The 22,958-nt window shown below is 40.1% G+C and overlaps 1 protein-coding gene across 3 annotated transcripts in view; it reads left to right on the top strand.

The window, feature by feature from the left end:
* Positions 1-22,958, top strand: part of ABCC4 (ATP binding cassette subfamily C member 4) — a 223,477-nt gene that overhangs the window by 192,346 nt on the left and 8,173 nt on the right. For all 3 annotated transcript variants that reach the window (XM_021416661.1, XM_021416672.1, XM_021416653.1), the window contains 2 exons: positions 8,956-9,061; positions 21,908-22,042. In XM_021416661.1, the coding sequence (XP_021272336.1) occupies positions 8,956-9,061; positions 21,908-22,042 (241 nt within the window). The remainder of the gene's footprint in view (positions 1-8,955; positions 9,062-21,907; positions 22,043-22,958) is intronic.

A 22,958-nucleotide genomic window follows, 5' to 3' on the forward strand; every position in this document is an offset into this window, starting at 1 on the left:
TGTGTTGCTAAAACTAGAGCAAAGTATTTTTCAGCTGTGCAATCTGATAGGATGCTCATCAGGAAATGCTGATATGTGTTGCTTAACTGAGCAGTTAGGAAGGCATTTTTGGAATGTAAAGAAAACCTCCTCTTGTGATGCACAACCCCCATACCTGACACTCTTGTCTCTGTCCTGATGGTAAGCGCACATTGTATCAAGCACCTGGAATAGGAAACCATGGGGAGCTGCTGCTGGCTGTAGAGATTATACTTCATTTTTCATTTTTCTGGATCTTCATCTTTTTACCTTGACCACTGCTGCAACAGTGTCCCCCTCCAATTCAACCTGGAAGCAACTGTGAGAAGACAGGATTTGAGGGTGGGAGTAGAGGAGTGGGTGAGGTGGCATGAGGCAGTGAATATGACATTCCCCAAGGCTGAGGAACTCTTCACCATGGTTCTTCAGCTTGGCTAAACCATTCATCTTTGCTGTTCAGTGAAGCTGAGCATAAGAATAAAGAGAATGAATTTGGAGTGCATCTTTCTTCTTTCTGTGTCTTCGAGCTCCCATAAGTACCCTGCACCTCGTAGCTTCTGGGTGTTCTGCAAACTGCAGGGGTGGCAGTGCTGTCGTAAGAGAGAGGAGGAGTTTGCTATAAAGAAGTTTCCTCTGAGTCAAATTGCTTGTATGTTGTATGTAACGAATGACAAGCATTGACTTGATTTTATCTTTTTGGTCCTGAAGCCACAATTCTTATCCCTAAGAAAGTAATAATTTTATAGAAGTTAAGTGATTTGGGAAAGTTATTTGAAATCTGGAGCAGAAGAGCTGAAAAGTCCTTCTGCTGTCACTTTGGTAGTATGTTGAAACAAAATCTGTAGTCTTTGAGACTTATTTTTAATATCAAGTTCAATGTAGTGAGCTGTCTGTGTACTGAGTGTACATAGTAGTATGTGTTAACCTGTGTTTTTACTACTTGTAGATGCAGTCCACTGCCGCATTTTCACATCAGTTGTTCACCGAGTCGCTTAAAAACAGTCATTGCACACAGTTCAGTTTGTTAGTCAGCTTAACCTTGTAAAATTTAACTTTATATTACATCTATTTGCTATCTGTACTTGTTTCCCTTTTGGAGAAGTTATCAGCGTGTGTGGCCTTCTCCAAGGCCATTCAGGAATTGTTTAGTGAGAGATACGCTTTCAGGACAATCCCAGGATGACATTAGACTGAAGATAATGACTTATTCAGCATTTCTTTCAGCAGCTTGATTGCTTCTCACTCACATTGTGTTTATACTTGCTCTTTAGATGTTCTTTTTACACAGCCAGCTAATTCTGGATATATCAGGTCTTGAGTTGCTACGAAACGTGCTGTTAGATCTTCAACCCACAGTGCCAGTGGTACAGCTATACCACCATTTTTTCATAGAATGAAAATCATTTGGGTTCAAAGGGACCTTTAAGATCATCTAATTCCAACCCCCTGCTATAGGCAAGGACACCTCCCTCTAGACCAGGTTGCTCAAAGCCCCATCCAGCCTGGCCATGAATGCCTCCAGGGACGGGGCATCCACAGCCTCTCTGGGCAACCTGTTCCGGTGTCTCACCACCCTCACAGTAAAGAATTTCTTTCTAATATCTAGTCTAAATCTACCCTTTTCCAGTTTAAGACCATTTCCCCCTGTCCTGTTGCTACATGCCCTTCTGAAGAGTCCCTCCCCAGCTTTCTTGTAGGCCCCCTTCAGGTACTGGAAGGGCACTATAAGATCTCACCAGAGCTTTCTCTTCTCTAGGCTGGAGAGCCCCAGCTCTCTCAGCCTGTCCTCGTAGGGGAGGTGCTCTAGTCCCCTGATCATCTTCGTGGCCTTCCTTTGGACCCTCTACAACAGCTCCATGTCCTTCTTGTGTTGGGGGCCCCAGAACTGGTCATAGTACTCCAGGTGGGATCTCATGAGAGCAGAGGGGCAGAATCACCTCCTTTGACCTGCTGGTCATGCTTTTCTTCATGCAGCCCAGGGTACGGTTGGCCTTCTGGGCTGCAAGCGCACATTGCTGGCTCATGTTGAATTTTTCATCTACTGACAGCCTCAAATCCTTCTCCTAGGGCTGCTCTCAAGCCATTCTCTGCCCAACCTGTATCTGTGCTTGGGATTGCCCCACCCAGGTGTAGGACCTTGCAGTTGGCCTTGTTGAACTTCATGAGGGTTTGCATGGGCCCACCTCTCAAGCCTGTCCAGGTCCCTCTAGATAGCATTCCTTCCCTCTACGGTGTCAACTACACTGCTCAGCTTGGTGTTGTCTTCAAACTTGCTGAGGGTGCACTTGATCCCACTGTCCATGTCACCTACAAAGATGTTAAATAACACCAGTCCCAGCACCAATCCCTAAGGAACATCACTCATCACTGGCCTCCACTTGGACACTGAGCTGTTGACCGCAACTCTCTGAATGCGACCATCCAGCCAATTTCTTATCCATTGAGTGGTCCATCCATCAAATCCATTTTTCTCCAATTTGGTGACCAGGATGTCATGCGGAACAGTGTCAAATGCTTTGCACAGGTCTAGGTAGATGGTGTCAGTTGCTCTTCTTTTATCCACTGACGCTGTAACTCCATCATAAAAGGCCACCAGGTTTGTCAGGTATGACTTGCCCTTGGTGAGGCCGTGTTGGTTACCACCAACCACCTTGTCTTTATTTTCCATGTGCCTTAGTGGGGCCTTCAGGAGGATCTGCTCCATGATCTTGCCAGGCACAGAGATGAGACTGTCTGGCCTGTAGTTCCCTGGATCTTCTTTTTTTTTCCCTTCTTGAAAATTGAGTTATGTTTCTGTTTTTCCAATCAGTGGGAACTTCACCAGACTGCCATGACCTTTCAAATATGATGGATAGCAGCTTGACAACTTCATCTGTCCATTCCCTTGGAACCTGTGGATGGATCTCATTGGGTCCCATGGACTTGTGCACCTTCAGGTTCTTTAGGTGGTCTCGAACCTGATCTTCACTTAGAGTGAGCAGATCGTCCTTCTCCAAGTTCTTGCCTTTGCTTTTTGCAGCCTGGGTGGTGTGGCTGGAGCCCTTGCCAGTGAAGACCTCAGCTTTCTCCGTATCCCTTGTGACCAGGTCTCCAGTTTCCTTCTGGAGAAGGGCCCACATCTTCCCTGACCTTACTTTTATCGCTGAGATACATGTAGAATTTCTTCTTATTCCCCTTTATGTCCCTGGCTAGATTTAATTCTATATGGATTTTAGCTTTCCTAACCTGATCCCTGGCTGCTCAGACAACTTATTTTTAGTCCTTCTGGGTAATCCATTCCTGCTTCCACTCTCTATAGATGTTCTTTTTGCGCTTAAGTAAATCTGGGAACTCCACAGAGGCCTCCTGGCATTCTTGCCTGCCTTCCTTTTTCTCAGAATGCACTGCTTCTGGGCTTGGAGGAGATGGTCCTTAAATACTGACTAGCTTTCTTGGGCCCCTCTTCCCTCCAGGGCTTTATCCCATGTTACCTTGCCAAGCAGTTCCCTGAAGAGTTCAACTTTCCTGAAGTCCAGAGTAGCAAGATTTCTGTGCACGCTCTGGCACCCTGAGGATCTTGAACTCCACCGTTTTCTAGTCACTGAGGACAAAGTCCAGCATAGCACCTTTTCTCATGAGTTCCTGTACCGCTTGGAAGAGGAAGTTATCATCAACATATTCCAGAAACCTCTTTGATTTCTGGTGCCCTGCTGTGTTGATCCTCCAACAGATATCGGTATGGTTTAAGTCCCCACATGAGGACCATGTTTGGTGCACATGAAGCTGCTCCTATCTGTTTATAGAAGGCCTAATCCACTCGGTCTTCCTGATCAGGTGGCCTGTAGCAGATTCCCACTACGATGTTTCCTTCCCCTGCCTTCCCTTTAACCCTATCCCATAAGCTCTCTGTCAGCTCCTGATCTATCTCCAGGTGGAGCTCCATGGACTCCAGCTGGTCACTGATGTAGAGGGCAATACCCTCTCCCCTTGTCCCCTGCCTGTCTTTCCTAAAGAGTTTATACCTGTTTGTTTATTCCTACATTCCAGTCATGAGAGCCATCCTGCCACGTCTCAGTGATGCCAATGACATCATAGCCCTGTAGGCACGCACATGTCTGCAGCTCTTCATGCTTGTTCCCCATGCTCCATGCATTAGTGTACAGGCATTTGAGTTGGGCTCCCACTGAGGCTAATTTACCAATTGGAGTTCCTTTATCCTGCCCCTGAAGTGCTGTCTTACTAGCCTGTGATCCAGCTCCAGGCCCAGGGCATCCATTACCATAATCAGCCTCAAAGTAGGATGGTTTGTGGATCCCCTTCCCCAGCAATTCTAGTTTAAAGCCCTCCTGATTAAATTGGATAGCTTGTTGCCAAAAATGGTCTTCCCCTTCTCTGAGAGATGAAACTCATCCTCCCTCAGAAGACCAGATGTCTCAAAACTAGTTCCATGACATAAATAGCCAAAGCTCTGTTTATGACACCACTCCCTTAACCATTTATTGTTTTTCTTAATTCTGTCAGCCCTTTCCCTCCCCGTTCCCCTAGCCAGGAGGATTGATGAGAAGACTACCTGTGCTTTCTTTTTGCGCTCTTACTGTATTGTTCCATGTAATGGGGAGTCTCATGGTTCCCATTTTCATATTATCAGATTACGGTTGAGTTTCTGTCATCCAGCAGACATGTTTTGCTGTTGGGGTTCCATATTTGGTTTATGATGTGCCAGTGAAGAGGATAATGGAATCCCTTGGCTCTTGTTTGGCCACTTTCTCAGCGTGGGTAGACACCACAAAGGGGCCATTCATGCCTTCAAAAAAGGACAGAAATGCTCCTTCCTTTGGCACTTTTCTGGAGGATTGACTGCATATAATGTAGTCTCTCATGAGGAAGCTCATGAGAACTTGCCCTTGCAGCTCAGAAGGCCAACCATATCCTGGGCTGCATCAAAAGAAGTACGGTCAGGAGGACAAGGAGATAATTCTGCCCCTTTACTCTGCACTGCTGAGATTTCACCTGGTGTACTGTATCTAGATGTGGAGTCCTCAGTGCAGGACAGACATGGATCTGTTGGAGCATGTTCAGAGGAGGGCCACAAAAATAATCCAAGAGATGGAATGCCACTCCTACAAGGACAGGCTAAGAGAGCTGGGGCTGTTCGGCCTGGAGAAGAGAAGGCTCCAGGAAGACTTGAGAGCAGCCTTTCAGTATCTGCAGGGGAGGACTATAAGAAAGAAGAAGACAGACTCTTTAGCAGGGTCTGTTGTGAGAGGAGAAGGGGAAAGAGTTTCAAACTAAAAGAGGGGAGATTTAGATTGAATATAAGGAAAGTGTTTATTACTGTAAGGGTGATGAGGTTGCCCAGAGAGGTAGTGGAAGCCCCCTCCCTGGAGGCATTCAAGGTCAGGCAGAATGGGATTCTGAGCAACCTGATCTAACTGTTGATGTCCCTGTTCATTGCAGGGAGTTGGACTAGATGACACTTAAGGGTTTCTTCTAACTCAAAAGATTGTCTAATTCTAAGCTGTAGGCTGCCTGTGAGGCCTCCCCTCATCCTACTCCTCTTCTCTAGGCTGAACAAACTAAGTGACTTCAGTTGTTTCTTGTATGAAGGGTCTTCTAGACCCTTCACTATCTTTGTAGCCCTCCTTTGGACACTCTCTAATAGCTTTAAGTCCTTCTTATGTTGTGGCACCCAAAACTGCACACAGTGCTCAAGGTGAGGCCGCCCAGGGCAGAGATGGACAATCCCTTCCCTCTCCCGGCTGGCAGTGCTGGACCTGATGCACCGCCGGATACAGTTGTCCCTTTTGGCCAATTTTGGCTTCCAGGGCACTCTGCTGATTCAGATTCAAGTTGGCATTAACCAGAACCCTCAGATGCTGTTCTGTAGGGCTACTCTTCAGCCTCTAAAGAACGCGAATTGTTTTCTTAATGGAAATGCAGTAAGGGATGATGCTATAATGAATGCGTGTAATAAAGGAAGGTATAATAAATGAATGCAGAGGACAGGGATGTTCAAGGATTTTGCATTCTACTGAGATAACAGTGGGAATAACCTGAGAGTTGAAAATCATTTTGAGCTCTATTTAAATTTATTTTTGAAATTCCTGAGCAAACTGCAGTTTTCTGTGCTCTTTACTTGCTCTATAGGAAACCTCACCTTGAGATTGACTGTAACGAAAGACTTTCTTTACATTATTTGAGGTAGCATTGAAGCTTTTGTTTCCATTTTGCTATTCATTGTAGGCTACTTTTAACCATTGCCTCTCTCCTGCTGAATGTTATCATGTGTGGCCCTGGTTTTCTCTGTTGAAATAAATAGTTGTCAGATCATTGAGGCAGTGCTCAGAGGACAGCAAAAAAATATGTGCATTAGCAATGGGGTGGTGGCACTGTTACTGCTGTGATCTGACAGAAGTACATGCTAGTGGAGTGTTAAGCAAATTGCTTTTTTAAGGAGGTTGTTAACACACAGAGCTTAAGTGTTTCCTGATAATCAGATGAAACCTCTCGTGTTCCAGTTTGTAGCCATTATCTCTTGTCCTGTCATTGGACATCCTTGAAAAGAGCCTGGTTCCATCTTCATTGCACTGTCCCTTCAGGTATTTATAGACATCGATAAGATCGCCCCTCAAGCCTGCTCTTCTCCACACTGAACAGTCTCATCTCTCTTGAACTTTCCTCATAGGAGAGGTGCTCCAGTCCTTTAATCATCTTTGTGGTCCTTTGTTGGATTCTTTCCATTATGCTTGTATATGCTTATACTGGGGACCCCAAAACTGGACATCGTACTCCAGGGATGGCCTTACTAGTGCTGAATGGAGGAGAAGGATTTTCCTGGATCTTTTCCAGGACTCTTCTTTTAGGAAATAGTAGCAGAAGGATCAAGCTACCAAGAATCTCAGACTTCTCATTTCCTTAATGAGTGTTCTTATTGCTAAACTGTTGGTAGTAAATGTAGTAGATGGGCAAGGAAGGAGTATATCATGCTCCAAAACAGTCCAGTGGTCCAGGCTGCAGTAACAATTTTGGCAAAAACTGAATTCTTGTCTAAAAATGCTCCGTCTTGTCTAATTCATGACAGAGCATAAATGTTTCTATCTCCATAAGAGGATGACAGTAAGCGTGCATGGGAGCTCTTTCTTAACTGTTTATATCTTCCTTCTCTCTCCCATCATTTGTCCTGTCATCAGCAGTGATCTGTCTTTTCCTTTGTCATGCTGACTGCTTAAACAGTTTGTAACAGAAGCTGTGTTCAGTCCTTTAGAGCACAAAATTATACTGTGAACTATGGAAACAGTGGTTACTCCATTCCTCATATCATCCTATACTTCCAAAGTTACCTGTTTCTCGTTTTTGTTGTTAGTGCCTCCTGCCATGGTGGAAACAGAACAATTCTTTTTGCTTAACTTAGGAGACAGTACCAAATATTTGTCATGTCCAGACAGATACAGTGTACTACTATCTAGAAAATAACGATTTTTCAGAGGAAGGTGTGTTCTGTGTGAGTCTTTGTGGTATTGTATTTGATTTCTCAGTTACTTAGAACAATTTGAAGAATTAAGGCTTTGCAAGCAGCTAGTTGAAGTTAACGTGGCCCCTGAATATATTAGTTTACTTAGACATTTTCTATGCTCTGTGTAGAGGACTCATTATTGTCTAATCATTGCATAGAAGTACAGTATTCTTTTTTAATTGGAATCCTGGAAATGAGACCTGTGCCTTCATATGTCTGAATTCTAGGCTGCGGCTTCCCTGGTCTCACTAACACCGATATGTTTTGGGCTGTTTATGTCTTCCTTTGATCTTGGATGATAATTTTAATTTCTGTACCTGTGTTCCCACACTGCCTTTTTCTCCACTGTTGCCACTCATCATCTGCTTGAAGGCTGATGCACTATATATGCATATTCACATGATCTGGCTTTGTGCCCAGGATGGGAACTAGGGCTTCTGGTGCATCATGGGCTGTCAGGTGCCTGTAGAGGGCATTCATCACCTGATGGCTGCCTAATTCAGGTGCTCTGATTCAGCTTCCAGCCGTGCCTTTTCTCTTTTCATTGACTTTAAGGAGGTTTATATAGATTTCCAAATCGAAGTCTAACTGCAGTGCTTTAAGTTAGGTGATATCAATGAGAATGTTTTAGTGTCTCTTGTATATTTCAGCATATTTTGTTTTCAGGATTCTCAACTTAACTTGTGAAAGTTCTCAACATTGTACTTCAGTATCTGTGCTCCGGCTTAGTTTTCATTCTGTAAAAGTTATGTGTTTCTACCTGATAACCTTCCGTAGGGGTCTAATTCATGTAGTAGATTGAGACTTTTAGTCTGAAAGCTTTTGTCCCTTCCAACTCAGGAATTCCATGATTCTATCCCTTTACTTGGATTTTGTGCCAGTCAACATTTGATATACAGAGCATGCCATTCTGTACTCAAGTCCTTGAGCTACTGCAGTTGTAGCTTCGCTTACCAACCAGCTCTGTAATTTAATCCACTTTTGCAGTTGAAATGAATAATCTTAGTTATAGGTTGTCTTCCGTTCATTCACTTACAATGAAGGATATTTACTTTCATTAATTTTTATTCACAGCTTGCACAAACTAAAAAAACTAAAAACCTTAAATAAGAGTAACTTTTTTTTGACTACATAGAAATCTGTAGGAATACCTCACTCTGCTAAAAGGAATGTCTCCTCTTCTGTAATCAAAGCCTGGGAAGGTAGACTCCTGAAATGAAACTTACTGCTCTACTTCCAAGAACAAATTCTTTTCTCCTCAACCATTATCAGATAGCTTCTGGGGTATGTTTCATGGTATGCCTCCAGGAAGAAGCACTGCAATGACTTCATAAGCACATTTCCTGCTGTACAGTCATGTTTGATGAAGTCATAAAAGCTGCCTGCCATTAAGTTATCCCTGCAAACATCTTATTTTTGTCTGCTCTGCTCTTGCTGTGTTTCAGAACAGATGAATTCATTCAAAAGACAATCCGTGAAAAGTTTGCTCAGTGCACAGTTCTGACCATTGCACACCGCTTGAACACCATTATCGACAGTGACAGAATTATGGTAAGAGTTAACAGCTTTAAGTTATTATTTTTCTTTTCCTGCAAATGGATAATTTTGTTCACTCTCCTTACTTTCGATTGAGAAATGGCCAGAAGTTTAAGTTGTAGCCTTAGACTAGTCCTAGTTATCCTAGGTGCTGTGACGGGCAACTCATGAAACTGTAGTAGTAATGACCTGAAAAGACTGCTTACATTTTCTGACTGTATGGTTTCCGACCTGCCAGGCACAAACCCATTGCAGGTGAGGTGCAACAGCAGACTTAAGCAAATAAGCTCTGTTGGTTCTAGTGAAGACACACCCAAGTGCTCTGGACAGAGTCAGCTGAATTCGGTCAAGTTTATTAATTCAGTCTCGGTGGGCTGAGAGACGCAGTGCAATATTTAGTGGTGTGGAATGTGTGAGAAGGAAGTGGTAGAGGTTCTGGGGCAGATGTTGGTGGTAACGAGGCAGCAGCTGCCCTGGAGCAAGGGTGTTGGCTAGAGAAGTGGAGTTAGGCTGGTGAGGTACTGAACGTGGCCAGCTTTCTAAAGCAAGATTCAAACAGAAAAGATGAAGTATTACCAACCCAGCAGCCTCTGCCATCTTTGTTCCCAATGGAACAGTGGTATACTCCGCTACTCTGAAGTACCAGATGGCGCCTGCCCTATGATGCCTTGCACACACATACTTGCTGATTATTTTCATAAAGACAGTGGTCTTCCCTCAGCTCTCAGGAAGTCAGACTGGTTTGTGTCCTTGAAATGATGTGCTATCTGCAGTTCTGCAATTTTCTGCAGTAGAGACAGGGAGCCCATTGCAAACATTTTCTTCACAGTCCGTTAATGAAGTAACTGACATAGTGGGCAAAGTGTGTTTGTGAGTGGAACTCAAATTTAACTGTGCTTCAAGCAGAAATTACCCATATCCTCTCACGATAATATTTATGAAGCTTTTTTTTTTATATTAAAATGAAGTTTGTTAATTCTTTCAGTGTTGTTTTGTGTGGTTGTTTTTTTTTTTTAACTGGATGCCCAGAGCATTTTAAAATCTGAGATTGAGGTACAATGGTAGCCCAAAGTATGCAAAATGAAACAATTGGATCTACTGAGGTGAGTGATGTTCTGAGGAACAGACTATAGCAGATTGTGAACTGAGCGATTATAGTTTACTTATGAAGAGAGAAACCAGCAGAACTGCCATAATAAGTCATGTAATTGCAAGCATTTAAGGTATCATAAATAAATATTTTCTTCACTGGTGAATACCTCCCCACAACTCTAATGGATATGTTGGTGTTCTCTACAAGTGAAGTGAACAAAAGACTTGTGAGGAAACAACTGTGACCTAATTAATAGCTGTATGTGTTTGTTAGCTGTCCAAGGGGATTTCTGTGGGTTTTGGTTCATTAACTACCATTAACATGTTATGCACAGAATGTTCTTTCCATGAAGATGTTTTCTTAGTTTTACCTTTAATATTATGCGATTGAAATGAAAACTGGATATTTTTATTTACTGTTTTGCTAAAATCATTTGATTAAAGTTGGAAGTTACTCCTCAAACTGTTCAGTGTAATTGCCAACAGTATAACTACTCTATTATGTGTTTAGATCCTGTATCTTAGTTTTGACCTTCCGTTGTTTCAGTTTAGCCACAATCAAGATCTTACTTTCCTAAAAGTCCACTTATACTCATACACTGTCTAATACAGTCTTCTTGGAATGACTTTGGCCTCTTTGGAGTATATTAAGGAAGAGATTTGTGAGAAAGTCTATCTTAGGGTCCACAGTCATTAGTGACTCCAGTGTTTTTCGTCTTTTTACATTACTTCATTTGATCCTACAGATTTCTGTAATTCTGGAAGGAGGTGGAGGGTGAGAATTATTAGACAGAAAATGGAGGAAACTGGCATGTTGAGTCGTTAACAAACCTGTTTTCTTGACATCCTTATTCAGAGTTATTGATTCTGCTTCCAAACAAATCGGAAATATTATACTGTTTTAAGAGTGATCAGAGTTATGGCAGGTGTCCTTTTGTTATATTTTTTAATTACTTGGTTTACTCAGGCATGTAAATCCCAGCAGGAATATAACACAATTTTGGAAGAGTAAGAAAAGTGTGTGTTAAAAATATAAGGAACAGGATAATCCTTCTATAAAACAAACTATTAATGAGTACCATTAACAATAAAAACAGCACTCATGGAAAAATAATGATTTACTTAAATATTAGGAAAATTGAGAAAACTCAGCTAAAGAGAGCTTTCTGTGTATTTTAAAATTTGGTGCCTCAAAATTTTAATGTGTCTTAGTAATTTACAGATTTAACTTTGTGCAGTTCTTTTTTAGTATAAAAATGCACAACTGAAGTGCGTTGTTATTCCAGTATCAGGTATTATTAAAACTTCTGTTTTTCTTTCTCCTTTAACTGAGACCTGTAGATAAAATAATGCCTTCATTTATATGTCATCTCAAGTCTCTGTTGTTGTCTGTCCTGGTAAGTTTGGTAGAAAATGAGTGAAGAAGAACAAAGATAGAACCTCATAGTTGGAATATTAACAATTGTCTTTTGACAAACAATGAGTAAACTTATTTTTCAAATAAATGTTGAGCAAACTCATTCAGCTTTCTTGACTTAATCATAACAGTCCAAACCCATTCCTGAACAAGTATACAAAGCCTGAGCATAAACCAGCATTTCACTCTCTACCCTTTGAATCATTTAGATTGGAAGGAACCAAAGGAGGTCTCTAGTCCTATTACAGGTCAAGTTGTTCAGGGCTTTGTCCTATTGCATCTTGAAAACATCAAAAGATAGAGATTCTGTAACCTCTGTGGGCATCCTGCCCCAGTGTTTAATTATTTGCTAATAAATCTTTTTTTTTTCCTTATATCTACGTAAAACCTCACCTTGTTTTCCCACTGTATATCTCACTAAAGAGCCTGGCTCTGTCTTCTGAGTAACTTTATTGTAGGTATGAAATTACTCCTGCTGAGTCTCTTAAAGTCATCTGTTCTCCACAGTGAACAAACTCTGCCCTGTCAACCTGTCCTCTCACTGGGTTGATGCTCCAGTGCCTTTATTAGCCTGGTGACCGTGTTTCAAACTTGAAATCAGTTTACTCTCATCTTTGTTGTTCTGAGTAAAAGAGGAAGGAAGCAGGGTTGGCAAAGCTGCCATATTCCACGTTTGAACTGATGAGTACTGAATAAATCCCCCTCTCTGCTCCACATTGCTGTTGATACCCCGTGTTTATGTACTGGTTGACTCTTGTTTAGCCCACTGTCTGCCAGGACCCCAACTCCTTTTCAGCAGAGCTATTGCCTAGGCTGTTGCTAATACTGATCACAGGGGGTTAGTCCATTACAGATTCTGGTCTTTACATCTGTTGATTGTTGTGAAGTTCATACTGAACTATTCTTTTAGCCTATTTACATATAGATCTCCTTGATTGCCATCCTTGTCTTAAGCACATTGACTGCAGTCTTCACTTTGACATTGTCCACGTGCTTCTGATGTAATTCCATTTAATTGCTAGTTAAACCAGAACTTTCCGAAAAGATGACGTCCATCATTAGGGTTAATCCAAACATTAAAAAAAATAAATAAAAGGGAACAGAAAATAATTCTGAGAAAGTCATGAGAAAAAGTCAAGTTGGATGAGTATGGAAATAGGAACTGAACGTGAACTGTTGCATGTCTGCTCACACCCATTGTAATAACTGGTTCTATTTTAAAAGAGAAGAAAGCCTACTGGGAGAGGAAAAAAAGGAAGAACAGAATACGTTTTTATACAACTGTAGACATATCTGGCCTCAGGAGTTGTTTTAATTCTCGTTTGTTCTATTCCCAAAACCATACCTCTGGTTTCATAATCCAGGTCACGCCTTAAGAGTATTTCCATTATATCTATCTTAGTGATAAATACATTTTATCAGAACTTCAAAAGCGTAAAATCGTTGAGGGAAGAGCTGCATTGTGTAATGTGATACTCTCTAACCCAATCACCTCAATGAGTAATACTACATTGCACTTGCATAGGACTTTTCATCTGGAAATTGTAACGCTCTTTACAAACATTAATTAATTAAACTTCAAACACCTGGGTGAGATAGGGAAGTATCCATACAATCTTTGGAACCAAAGTTGGAAAGACTTGTTAAGTCAGGCCATCAAATAGTACTGCCATAAAATTATAATCCAGTGGTTTTCAAACTTTTTTCCCCTGTGCTGCTCAAGAGTCCTATAGGATATTTTCTCATTCATGTTTCCTCATTAGTTTAAGAACCCAAGTTGTAGCTCCTCCCATCAGATGCCTACAAACACCCATTTTAGTCATTTGGCATAAGCAACCACCTTTCTCCTTGGCAAGGGGGCAGGGGGAGTTGGGAAAAATGCTGCAGTTTCCTCTCTTCTAATGGCAAATCCTGTGAAAAGTTCAGTTCAGGCTTCTTCCACTAGCCCCCCATTCCACATAGCATCTCCACCACCTCAACAGCTGTTTCCCTGTCCTTTCCTCACCTTACAGCGTGAGGGCCTTTTACCTAAATCACATCTGCAGCTCACCAAACCCAGTCAGGAGCAGCCTGGGGCAGCCAACAGGCACCACTCCCAAGACTTCCAGTGGTATCTTGTAAAATCCGCATCACCCATTCCTCCCCCTCTTTTCTGCTTCCTTCTCCAGGTTGAGAAATACTTTTTAGAAACTGTATTTTTAGAGAGGGGAGAAGCTGAAGCATGCAGAAATTGAGGCTCACCTAGGGAAATAGTGAATCAGTAGCAAATTAAGTATGTGCATCTGGCAGGAGTCTGATGCAGTTCTTTGTTCTGGTTGCTGTGCTGTGGTCTTTCTGTAGGAAAGCCTTAAAGTAGTGAAGACTTACGCATTTTCCAGTGACAAGGATGTTTCTCCACAGAGACTTTTCATATCAGTGAAACACTTATTTGAAATGAAAGCTCTTTATGCAAGCAGAACTTGATCTAGTAATTAAAAACTGTCTTTCAAATAGGAAGTTTTTGAGGAAGAGAACCATGGGAAGAGATCTGATTTATTTATGGGAAAACCTGTTGTGGCTATGTACTGAAATGACTTAATATTCATGGTTAACAGTACAATGTACTTCATAACCGGACCTGAGGTTTTTTTTTGGTCAATAGAAGATGACTTCTCACATCTCTCTGGTACACCTCCCTCATTCAGTTGTTCCCATTTTTCTGACATCACATTATATTTACCTTGCTGGAACACCTGGGCCTCATAAATCAGGCGCTGTGTTTTATGTATTGTAGACATCTAACCTCAACAGGGCAAATCAGTCCACCAAAATTTGGCATAAACACCTTGAAAGGAAAGAGGGGAACTCTGCAGGGAGATTCAAGAAGTTTGCATAGTAATAGGGGAGTCACCTACAGCTAGATAGAAAATGCCATGCAGCAGGTAAGGTCTGAGTGCTTGTCTCTGGAGTTCTGGCATCTGACTCAGTATTGCATATTAGTATCCTTCAGCCATCCAGCTCAAGATGAAGCAGTTCTGCTAACAGACACCTAAGGAAGCATGATAGTGATGGCAGTGTTGCCCATCCTTAGCATGGAAAGAGCATTCTTACAGAAAGTTAAGAAACCTGAGCTCTACATTTTCCTCTCTCTGACAAGGTTTGGACACTGTGCTCCCCTCTCCCAGGCAGATGCCATGCCCACCAGCATACACAAGGCATTCAGGTTAAAGCCACTCTCTTGAAAATACAGGCTAGGGAATACTAGAACTAGGTGATGATGATGTTCCTTTGTTTTTTATTCAACCTAAGAAAAACTCCAGCTGTGCTGGAACTGAAGGGACCAAAGTCTCCTTGGTGAAGAAACATGAAGATAAGAAAATGAATGTTAGTCATAGAAAAGGATCAGTGTGGAGCACATTAAACTTAATGATGCTGGCTGAGATGCTTTGCACAGGCAATGAGAAAGAGTACTTGATTAGCGATACCTGAATATCAATATCCCACAGAAGCATTGCTTCTGTACGTGTATTCTGTAAGGTGTCAGTGTGTCTGCGACAGTTGTAAATATCACACTTGGCCTGGCTGACTCTATAACAAGTCAAAATCCCAATGATCTTGAAGAAGTACTAGGATTGTTGATTCTCTTTGCCAATTTGAAGCCATACCTTCCCAAAATGTTGACATCTTTTAAAATTGGTCTTAAAGCTGGTCCTAATTTCAAGATGGCCACCCAACAAGGTTCTTCTTTTGCCTAAATAAAGCAGCTAATTACTGAAGCAATACTTCAGCTTGGGAGCATTCAAATGAAGAGCTGTATTTGAATTAGAGCAGGAAGTGAAGCTAATGTCTGATGAACCTTAATCTCTCATTCTGTCAGTCATTTGTGTGTGAATGTGTTTCCATCTGTATAAGGACAGGACAGTCAGATGGTATTTCTTTAAAGATGGTAGCATGGAATGCAGACCGCACTAGAAATGCTAATGCATCTTTAGAGAATGGTTTTCTTCTCTCTCAGAAATACTGTGTTATTGTTTAGAAGAAAATTAGTTCAGGACATGTTGATAGCTGATGCTTTGAGCAGTGCATCTCCGATAAGGTAAAACTGTGTGCATGGCAGCTGAGCCACAAGGTCATCAGAAGCAGATAAGTCTAGGAGAGATGCCCAGTCATCTCCAGCTATATTCCTTAACTTTTCTTTGAAAAGTATAGTATCTTTGTAACTTATCTGACAATCCTCAAAAGCCTTATTTGAGATAAGGGATTTCTTAAGTTGAAGTATCTCTTCTATCACTTCAGGGCCATGTTTGAGCCATTCTGCAATCCAGATTGAGAAATGTGGCTTTCCAGTGTTGGAAACAGTCATTACTGATTGGCCAGGGAAGAGTTTTGTCAGCACTTAGAGCTGTTGGTAAGAGGTGGCTCTATGGGAAAGGTTGAACTTGCGCTGGTGTATCAGATGTTTTGAGGTGAGGAGACTGAACAATACAAAAAACATCTACAGTAACTGGTAAACAAGTTTCTTTCCTCTAACAAGATATTGAAGAAGTTCATATCAAATGATTATCAATAAAATAAGACTCATTACTACATACATATTTGATATTTTTTCCCCACAACATTCCAACCAGCTTACAGTGGTGTGCAATCAGATGGAGAAGAACAGCAGAAGGGAAGATTTTTAAGCCTCTGCGTGAAGAATAAAGATAACTCATGTAGAACAACTTACCAGTCAATGTTACGTGCTGAATTTTCTCTAAAAAGAGTAATTTCAGTTTAAAGAAATCTTCTTCCGATTACAGAACAATGTCTGAAATTGCCTTTTCTGTGAAGCAGGGGAAGTGGGCAGGGGGACATGTCAAATACGGGAGACCAAGGGCAGACTTTACATTGTTACAATGAAGTTAAACTCTGCTGAGATGAGACATTTGGAAATTCTGAAAAGAATAATTCATATTGTAAGAAGGTAAACGCCCAAGTGTGCTCTGCTTTGCTCAGAGGAAAAACAAGTACACAACTGGCGTGTGGTACATGAAAGTTTCTTTATTTGATACCAAATTTGTCTGTAATTACTCACAGAGTAAGCTATATGTGATTCCTGAAGGAGCTTGGGGAATGCTTAGATTAAAGCTGAAAAGTAAATAATTTTTTTTTTTAAAAAGACAGCTAAACTAAGCCCCAGCACCAAAAAATCAAAACACGGAAAGAAAAAGAAAAAAAAAATAAAGAAAATCCTCTTAAAAAAAAAAAGAAAAAATGAAAACTTTAAAATGGTTCCTGAAGTTATATTTGCGGCCTCAGTGTTCTTCCATTTTTTCTAACCTGTTTAGATAGGATAATATTTATAAATGACTCTTCAGAGAAGTATGTACATGTTTCTGATCTGTTTTGGCAAACCCTGATGAGATGGAAGAGATGGAATGTACTTGCATCTGAACTTAATGCCAGCTGGGGAATGGGCTGTTGACTCTTTCCCACAAAGCCATGTATTGTCTTGTGTAAATATATTTCTTTTAATATGATGTAACCAGAAGCATCTCCTGAATATTCTCCTCTTCCCAGGACTTTATTGAAGATCATCTTGATGTATGCTCTCTGAGGAAAACATTGTTCAAAGTTGTACTCCTAGCAGAGTTTTGAACTTCAGTAATTTTGTTGTTTGGTGATGTCTTCTCCAAGTCTAAATTAAATCAGATGTATTCCCTAGGAGATAATTTGCTTGAATTATTTTCCTTTTGAATAGGAAATAAAAACATTTATGATCAACTCTTAAATGTCCCATTTTCCCTCTGGCTTTATGGTGAAGATGAACGTGAATAGGAATAGTAGTCATTCCTCAATAATAATTGAAATAAATTCCCATGCCCCCCTCCTCTGTGGCTCAGCACTTCCAACCTTGGGCTTTTTTTTTTTCTCAGTGTTTTATAACTATTGTTCTCTTGGTTTGTCTGCTTTTGTTGCTGAAAGTTAGAAAATGCAGAATTTAGAACTTTCTTTCTTGTGACTATGGATAGCCATAAGTACATGGAATTTGTTACAGTGTTTTTAAGGGTCCACGCTCTTTTTGTGGCTAATGACAATCTTTAACTATATTAACCCATGCAGAAGATTTTAAATTCACTTACAAAATGAATATTTGCTTTTCAGAAGTTCTGTGCAACCCAACAGTGTAAATAGGTTTCAGGAATTATCAGAAAAAGTGCTGTCCTAGTTCTGTTGTTTGGGTCTTTACAGAAATGTGGACCAGTTTTATGAAGCTTTGTCTTCCTTTATTGTCATGTTCCTCTCATTCCATTGTGAAATGGTTGTCAGATTACATTTTCATCATTTTATGTTTTCATTTTTGTCTCTCCTTCCCCTCCGCCATTGAATGTTACACAAATGCCAGTACGAAAACAGTCACAGAAATGTATTGAACATCTAAACTAATCTGAGAGCTGAATTCTACATATGAGTAAGGCTCACTTAAAATATTATTTAAGCCAAATATTTACTTACAACGCCTGGGAAATAAATTGTTGGTTCTGTATTTGCTGTGGATACTCTAGCCTTATTGTACAATTTATTGATAGCTCAAATACCGAACACCTCTGCACAGAATTTGTCCATAGAAATCATGGTTAATACTTCAAACTATGAGGTTATGTAATGAAGTGCTACAAAGTTTGTTTTCAAGGGAGGACTTAGGCAGAGTGGAGGAGAATAACCAGGCAGGATAGAGCGGAGGCAGAAATGGACAGCTATTTTGTAGCTGCCAAATCTTAGACAAATTTAGTGCAACAACATTTCTAGGGCATAGGCAAATAGTTCTTCTGCACTAGCTAGAGCTAACATAAACAACACATTTAAATGGCTAATACTCCCTTTTCATGTTTGCTTTTGCAGGTCAGTCAGATTCAAGTTGCTTCTTTCCTGGCTCCCTGTCCCTTTGCTGCCATGTTTTAATCCCGCTCTTTCTGTGTTATTCTGTGCCTCCATGTCAAACCAAGAGCAGTTAAAAACTGTCTTGCCTTCTGCCCAGTGTGATGTTCATCCTTCTGCAGATCTCACAGCTGTGATGAGCATCACTGTCCAAAGTGTTGGACCCAAATTAAATTTTGGGTGAAGTAGAATTAGATGGCATGGGAGGATTTTGCTCAAGAGCAGTATTGCACTTATGCCATTTGAACATAAAATATCTGAGTAGTGCTGCTGTAAGGATAATATGGATAGCTATAAGTAAAGACCAGTTTCATGTTACTGTAGGAGGTGAGATAATTTATCTGAATAAGGTTTTTCCTCTGTTCTCTCTTTTGCGTGGTGACCATCATCCAATTCTGTAAATGTTGCACTGTTGGAGTTGCTTTTCTGCTTGAGAATGTCTGTTGAAGTTGTTAGGATCTGGCTATAAAGGCAGGAATGGTACAGATGAGGTAAAGAGGTAGCCAGTGCAAGACAGTGGATGACCTGGCCCTGGTTTACATATGACTGCCATGGGTTTATGTTGTCATTTTGTGCTTATTTTACTTTACTCTGGACTGTCAAAGTGTTTCATAGACAGTGAAATTATGAGGTTTTCTTTGGCTTGTAGTATATACAGTAAGACTAAAATTTGTCCAAAATCTCTCTGTCTCTCAGAATCTGTGTTAGAGCATGTAATGGAATCATGAAATCCCATGCTCCTCTGTGTGTTCTCTATAATCAGCGTGCCGATCTGATCTCACTGCCTACAAGCTTCTCTGGCTTTCTGTATCTAGTTCCACTGGTACAGCCACCTTGGGATGCATCTGGGTTCGATTCAGTCATATTGTACAGTGATAAGGGTTGTATGCAAGTTGATCAGAAAATATGTGGCTAGTAAACACCAGATTCCACCTTTCCTGAATGATTAGCTTGCTTTTTGAAGTCCTAATGATTTTAATTTGGCTTGGAGTCAGTGAGTAAGAGTATGCAAAGCCTTAGCCAAAGTACCTATTTATTTATTTAAATGTTATCAGGATGTATTTCTTCAAAGAATACCTATCACTTTGTCTAAGCCCTTTTTAATAAATGTATAGATATCTGAATGTTTAACTACCAAGTAAACCTGCTTAAATTCTCTCCGTTGTGTCATAGATGGCAGCAGTTAGTAGAAACAGTATTTGTCCTTAGTATGGTTTGTAGGGTATTCCTGACTTACAAGAATGGTGTCTGTTCTGTTTCATTCGTTCTTTTTTCCATTTCAGATTTTTAAAAGTAGCAGGGATTGTTTTTCCTATCTTTGTCTATTTTCATAACATAAGTTGGTTTTTATTCCCCAGGAAAGGATATGAATAGCTTAAAGATTTGTTTAAAATGTGAATAGAACTCTTCTGGACACAAATCACTTTAATTTAATCTGTTCATCTTCTGGACTTCACTGTTTAAAACTTGTCAAGAAAGAATAAATTTTTACATTTTCCCTCCCAGGTTCTTTCAAGGAGAAGGATTGTCCATGTTTGTGGTTCTTCCTGAAGTTTGCAGAACTGTTGTTAGAATTTGAATACTACAGTAATATAAAAGAAAATAAAAACCTCCTGTTTTTGTTGTAGTAGCCAAACAGATTAGTTCAGCTGCCCGTCTTCCTCTTGTGTTTTGTCATTAAAGTGGTTCAACCCGCCTGGAGATTCTGCTGAGCTTTTGGCCATTAAGATGCTTTACTTCAAGGAGTTACACAGACAAATGGTAGACTTGGAAGTTTCCTCACGGGACTTTGAATTTATCTCCAAGCTTACTGGAGTTCCTTCTTTTGAACATAAGTTTGCAAACTGTTTTTATTATTTTGGATGTTGTCCTCATAATAGCTTTTATTTCTTTCTTTCCTGAAAAGAACAACTCCATCTTTTTAGATCTTTTTTTTTTTTTCTTACAAGTATGTGCACCACAATGACAGCTTTGGTTATGAGTCCTTGAAGTCCCTCTGTTGTGGCAATATCTTTTTCAATAGTGTGCCATGTGTAGACAGTTTTTTATTTATACAAGGACAAAAATATTTTCTGAATTACTTTTTCTCACATAACTTTGGCGTGTTTTTTTTGTTGGTTTTTTTTTTGAATTTCATTGCTCCTGCACAGTCTGGAGTTCTGAACTTGTAGAGTGTTATCCAATTCTCTTTTTTGAGTCAATACCATTAATTTATAAGCCAGTTAAGTATTTGAGTGTATTGCTTTTGTCAATATTGACTTTTCCCTGCTATTGTATTTCTCATTCTCTTAGGTTAGTTAGGCGTACCTGAATCTCCTCTGGTCTAGGCTTATCTACATGTTTTTGTGTCATTCGCAGCTTTGTCACTTCTCTGATAACTCCTTTTTCTGATGACTGGCCCATACGTATCTACCACAGAGTACTCTGATAGCTACCAGTTCTACCCTTCCAGCTTTCCAAACAGCAAAAATGCATTGCTTACTTCTAATCTTTGTTTTCTATGCAAGTTTTTGAGTAGATTTTGTCCCCAGCTGTTTCATTACACCAAACACCTTTCTGGAAATCCATATGGAAATCCATATAAAATGTTTCTGCATTTTATTCTGGTGCATTAAGTATTCTATTAAGATTTATGAGGTACAGTTTTATTTATTGTTTTGTCTAAATTGTTGTCCTGAAAACATACATGCTGGTCTAAAAGTTCCTTGAAAGATTTAAAGTACTTCAAAATGTAAGTGCAGTATTTGCAGTCCTGAAGTAGTCACTAGCGTGAGCTCAATCAACCTATTCTTAATTTCTTCTGATGTTTTTGACTGTATGTATCCTCTGTGGCTTACTGCCTTAATGCCTTTTTAATTTCTCCTTTCTATTTTTCCTTCTCCCCTCCTTTTACTTGGTTGCCCTGGTGGAATCTCATCTTTTTTATGTAGAAAGAATAGGTTCAAGGTAAGTATATTTCTAATATGTAGTTGGCAAAAACTGATGCAAGAAATTGTTTATCTTTTCAGCAACACCCTCATTTTCTTTAATTACATCTTCACCTCCTCTAATCCAAAAGACCTACTTATTCTCCCTTAACCGTCTCGGTGGTTATTGCGTGGTTTATACCTACAGCTGTTTACTTCAGAGCCCGTTTCAGGCCTCTTTGTTTCGTTCTTACACAATGAATCTTATAATCTGCTTTGTTGGCTTCACAAACATTGCATTTCCATATTCTGCATAACTTTGCATTGGATTCTTATAGGTGGAATGGCTGTAGGGCACTCTAAAATTGTACAACAGGTCTATAAACTAAAGAAGTATTATTCTTGTTGGAAGAAGACATAATATTTCGTTTTCAGGATGCAAAGTTCATCTTAGCACTTGTAGTGTGTACATTCCCCCTTTGCTTATGGTCTTCAACATTTGTTTTTGAATTTCTTATGTTAATAAGTTGTTTTCTGCTGATTTAACAGGTTTTAGATGCTGGAAGACTAAAAGAATACGGTGAGCCTTACATTTTGCTGCAAGAAAAGGATGGCTTGTTTTACAAAATGGTGCAACAAGTGGGCAAGACAGAAGCAGCTTCTCTGATTGAAACAGCAAAACGGGTAATTTTATAATTATAATTAAGTTTGTCTCTGCACTTGGTTTATCACAGGTTAGCATATTCAAGGTTATAGTAGACATTCCACTAAACATCAGAATCTGTTGACTTTGCAAGGCTAAACCCTCATTTTCAGTGATTTTTTTTTAGTGGTTACGCACAAGCTTCCAAATGATAGGTGTATTTATATACCCCAAGTTGAAAGAGTGTTTGGATTTCTTGCATCCTTCTGTATGTACACACAATGGTAAGTGTAAATAACATATGACATACACACCTGTGCTGGGCACATGTCTTGCAAAAACTCTCTTTATAAACACGTTAAGGTTGCAGAGTCTGGCATTTACTTCTCCTACTTCTATATTTTCTAAAAGGCCCATCCAGTGTTAGTGTGAGGTTCAGTTCTAGTGCATTAAATTTTGATCACTGGGGCTGTGATCACAGTCTTGTTTCTCTTCCTTCATTCTTTTACCTTTGCTTTGTTCTGCACATAGGATGAATTGTGCTCAATTAAGAAACAGCTGTTCAATGTTTTGTTGCCTCCTTGTTCCATACGAGGCTCTGTGCCCGATTTACTGCTTACTATTCAAATCCTACTCTTGAGTGTAGCATTATTAATGTAATTGGGAGCATTCCTCTGGCAATCCAAGTGTTTAAGAAACATCAATGGATTAATTTTCATAATATGCCTCTGAGGTGAGGCTATATCATCTCCACTTTTCAGATGGAAAGCTAAAGCTGAGATAAGAAGATAAAAAGAAATGACCTTTGATTAAGGAACTCATTTTGACTAGCTTTTGGCTTGCTTTCTTTTTTTGTGATAATTCAGCACATGGGATGTCCAAAGCCAGTGTGTATTTTTCATATTGCAAATGAAGTTTCAGGACTGCTGCTGCTGAGACTTGCAGTGCTTGGTCTGG

This window comes from Numida meleagris, chromosome 1 (genome assembly GCF_002078875.1).
Source record: "Numida meleagris isolate 19003 breed g44 Domestic line chromosome 1, NumMel1.0, whole genome shotgun sequence".
Classification (NCBI taxonomy): Eukaryota; Metazoa; Chordata; class Aves; order Galliformes; family Numididae; genus Numida; species Numida meleagris.